Raw genomic sequence first — 9,780 nt, 5'->3', positions numbered from 1 at the left:
AACAACAACAAAAACAAAGCCCAAGGTAATACAACATCCAAATATTAGGAAGAACTAAAAAGAAAAAATATTTGCAGCTGCAAACTTGTTAGTTTAGTAATGGACAGCTTCTTACCTCTAAACTTCCAGAATGTGCTGCCCAGTGTAAAGGAGTAAATTTATGGAGAACATCAACTTCATTAATGTTGGCTCCTCTTTCCACTATCTCTGAAAGCTGTTTTATATCTCCAGCTCGTACTGCATCGTGGATGCTACCAAGTTGCACCTTCTTCCTGGAACCTATAGATAAATTAAACTGCTTAATGTATTACAGAACTAGGAAAAAAAGACTGCAGAAATGATTTAAGAGAAAGCTCAAAATCACATCTGATTGTCAAATAATTTGCTAGAAAGACGTTTGCAATTAGCATCTGAACCGGACTTCTAGTTTTAGCTCTGATATATAAAGCCCATGAAGACTTACAAGAAAAAAAAAAACAATGTATTTGAAAAACAACTTTTCTCAGACTTACCAAAGAACTGAGGTCTCTGGGCACACCTTCCATCCCAAATCTGGAGAGACAGGCAAGTACAGACAAATGTTGTCAAGTTCACCTTACCTGGAGCAAGAGCTGCTGGAGCCATAAAATGATAGAAGCACCTGACTGGTAATGGTGCTGAATGGTAATTCTGATTACTTGTCCAGGCTGAGTATGACCAACCTAAAATAGGAAAGTCCTGAGGCCTGCAGTCTTGGAAAGTCTACATATTGACACATTTTTACCTTTAAAAACACCATGAAGGTATAAAAGCTCATGTCTTGGGAAGCAATTTCATAATACACTCAGTGTATTCATTATAATATATATTTTGTTTTGTTTTGTTTTTTGTTTTTGTTTTTTGAGACAGGGTCTCACTATGTAGTTCAGACTGCTCTGGAACTCACTGTGTAGCCTAGGCTGGTCTCGAACTCACAGCGATCCTCCTGCCTCAGCCTCCTGAGAGCTGGAATTACGAATTACATTTGTTTTTTGTTTTTGTTTTTTGAGACAGGGTCTCACTATGTAGTTCAGACTGCTCTGGAACTCACTGTGTAGCCTAGGCTGGTCTCAAACTCACAGCGATCCTCCTGCCTCAGCCTCCTGAGAGCTGGAATTACAGGCGTGCGCCACCACGCCTGACTATAATATATATTTATTGTAGTTTATCAATACTTTTCATTCTAATTCATATGTTTTATAATAAGACAGGAATAGCAGGTAATGTTTTGGTTCGTATACTCCAGTGATTTGTATTTTAAAAGTTTTTGAGAGTAGGAAAATTTATTGAGGAATAGGAATAGCTCCCCAGAGAGACAGAAGGGTTGCTACACACACACATACACACATATTCATTCCCCAAGCTCAACAGGACAGGCTTATTGCAAAACAACCCAAGAGGGACCACTCTGGCACTGCAGATCGGACCAGCCGGTCACCTAGTTTTTTGCAAGGTAACCAGGAGAGGCGGAGTTCATTGAGAGAGGACTGTGGCTTCCAAGCGAGACAGGCTTGAGAGAGCACCAGCGGTAATGGAGGCCGGAGGGCACAGCTGGGGATGAGCAGGGAGTCAGGGTTGCTACCAGTAGCAGGGCTCATCATGTTGTGAGTTCCCAGGTGGAGCTGTGCTAAGGAGCAGCGGGTTTGGAGGGGTCTCAGATCAGGATGGCGGTGGTCGGATTCCTTCAAAAACCATTATAATTCAAGGTCATAAACATCAGAAGTACACTGTCAAGCTTACTGACATGTATTCGTGAAATATTTTAATGTGCCTTGTGAACCTAAAGCAGTAAGCTATGTGAGCATGAACAATTACTGAAGGAGCAAGAAAGGGTGTTCAATTCAAACATTCACTAAACAAAACAAAACATAATAAAACGATGATTGCTGAGCCGGAGATGTAGCTCAGCAACACAGTAGTGGCACTGTGCCTGCCTGGCAAGAGCAAGGTCCTGATCCCCAGTACCAGGGAAAAAATGTTAATTTCTTAAAGCCTAGAATCATGTTATACTAAAATCATTTCTTAAACCAAAAAAGTATATATGATTCAAAAATCCTTCCTGAGTTATGTACCTGGCACTATGTTAATACAACAGAAAATAACATGGATTTATTATTTTCTTTCCACCAACACTTTAGTATCTATTTTGATAAATACAACAGAAAGAATTTCTGGGTATGGTGGCACAGACCTATAATCCCAGCTCTTGGGAGGCTGAAGGTGGAGAATTACTGCAAGATGGAAGTTAGCCTAAACCACACAGTGAGTTCAAGGTCAGCCTGAACTACATAGAAGACCCAGTCTCAAAAAACCGAAGAAAACAACTGACAGCAATGTCCTCAGGGAGTGTACGTAAAATTAAGGAAAAGGAGGGGGCCAGGGCTTGCTCAGTGGTTCCGCTGCATGCCTCTCAAGGGCAAGGACCCAAGTTCAATCCCCGGTACCAAAAAAAAAAAAACTTAAGGAAAAGGAGAAATCAAAGACATCACAAGGAAGGAAACATGAGCAAGACCCCAAAAAAACAATTAAAATATATGTATATCGGAAGGGGAGCAAGGAAGGCACATACACTTCATAAATGTTTAATGACATTAATCCTCTGGGTCAGACCTCTATTCTTTTCCTTTAAACTAGTACACAGCCAGATCTATAGTGTTTTACCAACCATACTGGTCACTTCAGGCCTATATTCCAAACTGCTACTGATTAGTCACTGTTAGTCTACAGAATAAAGTCCAAACCACCATGTCTTACCATAACTTGGGTTCATCTAATTTTATGGCCCTCTCCTTATTGATTTGGTATCTACCATAAGGATAAAAAGATAATACATGATCTCCACCCTTAGGAACTCACAGATCAGTGGAGAAGAAAATACAAATTATAATAATATGGTAAAAACAGTAAAAGAAATAGTCATAAGAACATATGGAAGCATAAATAATTTTTTTTTGAGACAGGGTTTTGCTCTGTAAATTAGGCTGGGTTTGAATTCACTATGTAATCCAGGATGGCCTCAAATTCAGGGCAATCTCCTCCTGCCTTAGCCTACAGGGTATTAAGATTACAGGTGTGTACCACCCCTCCCAGCAGAAGCACAAATAACTTCTAACTCTGCTGGGGCAGAATGGAAGGAAACAGAAAAAGATATACCTGGAGGTAACATTTCTAAAATAAATCCTCAGGTATCAGCAGGCATTGATCAAGTAAGGTGGAAGCAGCGAAAAGCATCCTAAAACAGCATGAACATCAGGATGTGGTCAAAAAAGCCACACAAAAATTCTATTGCTGAAGTGTGAAGTGGAAAGAGGGACTACAGACTATAGTGGAAGTTGTAAAAAATAGAAAAATGACAAGAAGATAAAAACAGACTTCATTGGACAGCAGAGAATCACTGAGGAATTGTTAAACAGAAGAGTTATAAAAATCAGACTTAGAACACTAGGTCTATATGACCTAGCAAAGAGGGAAATTTATGACTGGGGAGCAAAAGTCAAAACAGGGAAGTCAGCAAGAAGACAGAAGAGTCTAAACCAGAAAGTTTGAGAGCTGGAGCTGAGACAAGGCAATGGAACAGAACATTACAGGAAATAAGATGAAATGAACTTGGATGGATATAATGGCTGAAATATGAGTAATGCAATGATTCCAAGCTCTCTGAGTCCCCGAAGTGCTGCGGTGCCACTAATTGACAAACGAAACTCTGCAGAACAGGAAAGACATATGAATACAAATTACACTTTGGATAAGTGGGGTGATCTTGGAGGGCTCATTGAAGATGGCCAAAATGGAGATGTAAACATAAGTCTGCAGCACAGAGGAGAGATGTGGATTTCAAAGCCTCACCCCATACTGGAATCACAGGGACTTTACCGTCTTTTCTAACACTTAGCATACTGATGATCATTTGCCGAAGTGGGCTGAAGTGAGAAGAAGAGTGTGGCAAAACAAGGGCCAACAAAACAGTCCAACTCACACGACTTTGCAGTCTCCCTAGAGGAAGTGGCGGGGCCTGAACTGGCCACCTCAGGCATGGTGAGCAGAGCTGAGTCCAGGCCCTTGCTGCTGCGCCTGTCTTCATTCACATTAACCCATGGGCCACTGCAACGACAGCAGCTGTCTTCGTCGTCGTCCCTAGGACGCGGGCCACGGTTCCCCCTTCTTGCTCTCTCCCAAGAGTCAGAACCTTCTTCTTCACTCTCCCTCTCCCAGAAGCCACAGAGGCGGCGGCTGGCGTCTACAATGACGCTCACTCCGGAGGAGTCGCTGGCCTCGTAGCCACGGTCTTCACTTACTCCGTCCCAAGAACTACTGTGGCAGGGGCTGCCATCGACACTGTCTCCTTCCCAAGAACCACTGAGGCGGCAGCTGCGGTCGTCACCGACCCTGTCCGCGCAGTCACTGGTTGAGGTGCCTTGGACTTCAATGACTCCTTCCCAAGTGCCAGAGGGTCGCAAGACGAGGTCTTCTCTGACTGTTTCCCCGGAGTCGCTAGTTTGTGGGCCACCGACTTCACTTAAATCCACGTCACTGCTACAGAAGCCGCGGTCTCCCCTCACCCTCACCCAAGATCCGCTGTGATGGTGGCCACCATCTCCCCAGACTCTCACGTGAGATTCACGGCAGGGGTGGCCTACGTTTTCACAGACTGGAGTTCTTGAGTCCCTGCGGAAGAAACCGATGTTTTCACTTACTCTTTCTGGGGAAACCCTGCAACGGCGGTCGCCGTGTTCAAGTTTTCCTTCACTGTTCCAACTGCGAAAATATCCGTGGTCTTCCCTAACTCTTTCCCAGGACTCAGCCCCGAGATGACAGTGCTGGCAGTTTATCTTCCACGCGCAGTGGCTAATGTGGCGGCCGCCGTCTTCGTTTACAGTTCCCGACGAGTCGCTGTGGCGGCGGCCGCAGTCGAGGGGTATCCTGTCCTCCAAATTGCTTTCCAGTGCCCCAACCCCAGCCACCCGGAGGGAGTGGCGGCGGAGCCGTCGCCTTGGAAACGAGTAAACTTCCGGCGTCTTTTGGTCATTTCCGGATCCTCGTGTGTTACGTCACATCCTGCTTCCTCCTTTTCCTTTCACCTCTTTCAAGGCTTCTCCCCTAGAGCAGTGGGACTCTGGTATGGCCGGTTTTCTGTGAGATGTTGCACCGTCTCACAAGATTCTATCCAGGTCTGTATCTGGAACAGCCTGTCATCGATCTCGCCCTCTATCGCTCAGGGACCTAGGAGGCCCCAGGACGGCAGTCTGCGTAGGTGACCTGTGAGGCGCGGGCCGGGCGGGGCCTTTTCGTCCTTGACAAACCTGGTATACTTTTTCAGTGCTGTTTGGAAGAAAATCTGTTCTCGCCCTGTCGTTTTACAAATATAGAAAAAGACCTAAAAGAGAAGTTAGCAGCTGCACCCTCTATCATTATTGAGTGGTTACTAGTACCAGGCTCTTTGATAATCATTTGTTAGGGGTTATCCCATTTTACAGGTCGAGACTCAAGATATCAGTAATTTGCTAAGACCAAACGTGAGGTAAGTTGTAAAACGAGATAAAAACACACATCATTGGTCAAAAGACTGTTTCAGGTCTGCTGACTTCAAATCCAATGTTTCTTCACTTTAAACAGTTTGGTCCAAATCTTTCTCCCCAACCTTACTAGAATATGTGTAACATATTCTTCCAATTCAGTATTTATTGCAAATACAATGTGTCACGTTTTGTGCTAGCAGCTGAAAATACAGAAGGTAGTAGGAATTGTGTTCTCCGGGGTCCCCTTAGCCCCCTTTTTTTTTTCCTCCACCCTTTATATCCTGCCACATAAATCTTCCTTCAGAAATAATAAACTAAAGTCCTGGAAACATACTTTTCCATGCCACTCTACCTTTGCATAAGCCATTCCTCCCAGGAGCAACCCACCCCACTCTGCGTGCGTGCTGGGTTTTTTTTAGGCAATTCCCCTGCTACCTCTTTTCTATTGAGTTACAGTAAGTTGCCTTTTTTTTAACCATAGCCTTTTGTAATTTTTTTTTACCGGGTTTTGAACTGGGGACCTTGCACTTGTGAGGCAGGCTGCAGAACCGCTAAGTCCCCAGCCTTGGCCTTTTGTAATGTTAATAACTGCCATTGAATTTATGAGATCAGCCTGGCACTGACGTACCTGAATTAGAATTCCAGCCTAGGTTCTTGGTTTTGCTGCACAAGCTCTTCACAGTCAAATCAGAATTCCACAGCCTTAATTAGGTCACCACATTGTATTGTAGTTACCTATTTAAAAATTGATTCTCACTCTTGACCACACCTCTAAGGATTTGGAACTTCTGGAAGGTAGGTACTCTGATTTATTCATCTTGGCATTGTAACAACTAAAATATTTATTTCAAGGGAAGGACTTATTGGATATTGTGTGAGCAGCTCAGTGAGTAGGTTTATCAGTTAATTATCCAGTGAATGAACTGATAGGCTGAAAATAAAGTTTTTCTCTTTTGGAAAGGAATTTTAATTACTCATTCTAAGTGAATTTTAGAAATGGAGCAACTGAGGCACTAATAATATTTATTGAGTTATAAAATAGGCCAGTCTTGGGGTGGTGATTTAGCTCAGTGGTTCTGCCATCTTGCCTCATAAGCACAAGGACCCAAGTTCTTTCCATGGTACCGAAAAAAAAAAAAAAAAAGACAAAAATAGACCAGTTTCTATGATACATGATTAATGCATACTTTCAAACTTAATCTTTACTGTTTTTATTTTTACAGATGAACAGTACGTATTTGACCAAGATCACATAAGTAGGAGTTGGGGAATTGGAACCTACTATGACCGACTTCAACTTAATGCAGTTTGTAGTCACTTCTATAATAATGGTAAAGGCATTTTTGCTATATAGAATGGGTTAACTTACTGAGGGAATGAAGCAACACATGACACACGTGAGGCATCATGGCAGGAAAGATCAGAGGAAACAAATAAGCAGAAAAGCAAAGAAAATTAAATTTCCCATCTGCAAAATAAATTTAAAAAGAATGCAAAGTAAAAGCAAAAATTTTACTGGGATTTAGCTCAGTGATGCCACACCTGCCTGGCAAGCACAAGGTTCTAAACTGGATTCCCTGTACCAGAAAAAAAAAGCAAAACTCAATGAAATAATAAAATTGATCATAATAATATCTGCTATTTGAAAAGAACAGCATTTAGCAAATCCAAGGAAGTAGAGAAAAAATTGGAAACAGCTGGGTGTGGTGGTGCACACCTGTTATCTGAGCACTTATTAGGCTGAGGCAGGAGGGTCACTGTGATTTGAAGGCCAGACGACTACATAGGGAGACCCTGTCTCACTGCCCCCACAAATTGGAAACAAATGAAACATATTACAGATGAGGAGACTTAGTAAATAAAAAATGAATTATGTAGCCTTTTGCTGATCTTGAAAATTAAACAATTTCTAGAAAAATATCAATTTCAAAACTTGGCTCAAGAGTTACAAAACCTTAATAAACTGATAGTCATGAAAGCATGTCCTCAAAAGTCACCAAGAACAAAACATAAAGGATAGAGAGGCCACAGATTTAGCTGAGTGGCACCATGTCACCATGTCTGCCTCACAAGTGCAAGGTCCTGAGTTCTATCCCTAGTACCACACACACACACAAAAAAATGATAGTGTATCCCAACTCTACCTTTGTCAAAATTTAAAAAATATATTACCTGTGAACCTGCAAGTGTCTGGTTGTAAAGTCTTCAAAATAGTGTGCAGATATATGTAATATAGTCACAACTTACTTTTTTAAAATCTTGACTTCATTAGTAAAGGGTTGCTAAGTAAAATTACATTTACAATACAAAATATACTGGTAGAAATGTGATTCTACAGGTATTAATATGGAAAAATTACAAGATTATAGGCAGTGAAAACTATACAAGATGCTGTATACGTGATTTAATTTTTAATGATTATTTTATAAAAGAATAATGTTTGGAGAGGATCTATACCAAATCGTTAATCGTTGGGGATAGAACAAGAGAGAATGTGAAAGAAGCTGGGGATTTAGCTCAGTGGTGCCACTGCCTACCTCTCAAGTGCAAGGACCCGAGTTTGATCCCTAGTACCCAAAAAAAGGATTGGAAAGACTTTTTTATATTTGTATTGCTTATTGTTTCAGTTTTCTCTGATTCTTACTAAATAAAAACATAGAAGGAAAGAAACATGTACCATCATGGAAAGCAAAAGAAAGTATTTTCAAAGAATAGGGGACTAGGAAAGATGAAAAGAATAAGTAAAACACATTGATTTGGGCAGAGGCATTGATGTACTCAGGAGAACAAGTATAATAAAATGGTCAAGATGCAAAAACAGATTGCACAGGATTTCAAGGTAAGTGACTGACTATAAAAGAATCTCGGTTGAGACAAAGTGCAGAATTCTAGAGTATAGGAAGTGGTTATGAGTAGGAGGTAGTTTCAATTAGTGAAAATGGTTAGTCTTCCCCTAACTTGAGTTTTTCAAAAGTGAGGGGATAATTTTTTGCGACAATCTCATTCTGTTGCCAAGGCTTCCCTCAAACTGCCTCTCAAGTAGCTAGATTTACAGGTATACATACTCCCACCTCTGCCCATGTATTCTCTCTTCCTTCCAAGGCATTCTCACTCTTTGGTGCCCACCTCCAAATCCTGGGGTAGCCCATGGATAGTTTCGTTTCATATTTAACTATTCTTCCTTAGTTGCCAAAAAATTGCTCATTTCCAGAGAGCTGACTACATTTAGGGTTAGGAGTTATAAACCTCTTATGACACTTTTTTTATACTAAGAAAAGCATAACTAGAATGTAGAATTCTCTATTTTAGGGTGAGGTATATTACATGAGATTAGTATATGTTGTCTTTTTCTTCACAAAGCTTTATTTTTAACTGAATTACAGTGAGATTGCTTTGTATTTTCCAGATCATCAAAATTGGAAGTTTTAAATAGAAAAATTACATTAAGGGCCAGGAATTTAGCTCAGTGGTTCCACCGCCTGCCTCTCAAGCACAAGGTCCTGAGTTCAATCCTTGGTACAAAAAAGAGAAAAATTACATTAAGTCCAGGACATAGCAAAGTAAGTATAAATTTAATAAAAGCCCTATATCACTTAATCTCATAAACATCACCTCTTAATTCAAAAGATAATGCTCCATATTTTTCAAGACTTCCTTTAGCCTTCCTTGCTGCACTTTCCGGCAGATTACTAGTTCTAGCTCCCAGTGCTACATACTGACTTTCACTTTTCTGTCTCTTTAGGGGCTACATCTAATGTTGATTTATAGATTGGTTACCATACCTGCTACTAGAGTTGACTCTGGAGCATCTTACTGTGGAGCTTCTTAAAATATTTGAGATTACTTTGAAGGAGGGAGAATCAACTAAATGAGAGCCCCTAGAGAAATCACGGTTCTGATTCGTAGCCGAATTAAGGTTACTAACCCACATCTAACTTCCTATGTCAAAGGGAAAGTAGCAGTTAAACTTAGATACAACTAGAAATACCGATGACCCTCAGAAAAAGTACTGTACTTGCATTCCAAAGCGAATTCTCATATTCTTCATACCGTCTCATTCCATCTGTGAGAACTGAGAACCACTTTTTCAATGTCTCTTTAAGGTCCTTCAATCCTTTGGTTAAATTTGCTAACAGTAATTCATGCTGTTTCTCATCCACAGTATCACTGCACCTGTCCTTGGCACTCATACTGAACTTCTTGGGTCATTAAGGAATATCGCCTAAGCTTCCATATATATATATAT

The 9,780-nt window shown here is 41.1% G+C and overlaps 1 protein-coding gene and 1 long non-coding RNA gene across 2 annotated transcripts in view; one reads left to right on the top strand and one right to left on the bottom strand.

Moving 5' to 3' along the window:
- Positions 1-5,054, bottom strand: part of Ankrd42 (ankyrin repeat domain 42) — a gene marked incomplete at its 5' end in the record, with an annotated part of 50,913 nt that extends 45,859 nt beyond the window's left edge. The window contains 2 exons of the mRNA XM_010630890.2: positions 116-279; positions 3,995-5,054. Coding sequence (XP_010629192.2) covers positions 116-279; positions 3,995-5,054 — 1,224 coding nt within the window. The remainder of the gene's footprint in view (positions 1-115; positions 280-3,994) is intronic.
- Positions 5,055-5,080: 26 nt separating this feature from the next.
- On the top strand, positions 5,081-9,016 carry LOC104866716. The gene is made up of 3 exons (XR_781514.2): positions 5,081-5,536; positions 6,758-6,865; positions 8,941-9,016. It is a non-coding gene; the product is annotated as an uncharacterized LOC104866716 (long non-coding RNA).
- The last annotated feature ends 764 nt before the right edge of the window (positions 9,017-9,780 follow it).

The sequence above is a fragment of the Fukomys damarensis genome, unplaced genomic scaffold, assembly GCF_012274545.1.
Source record: "Fukomys damarensis isolate Sample0158 unplaced genomic scaffold, DMR_v1.0_HiC HiC_scaffold_16, whole genome shotgun sequence".
Classification (NCBI taxonomy): domain Eukaryota; kingdom Metazoa; phylum Chordata; class Mammalia; order Rodentia; family Bathyergidae; genus Fukomys; species Fukomys damarensis.
Note: the sequence above shows the minus strand (reverse complement) of the source record. Positions and strands in the feature narration are given on the sequence as shown.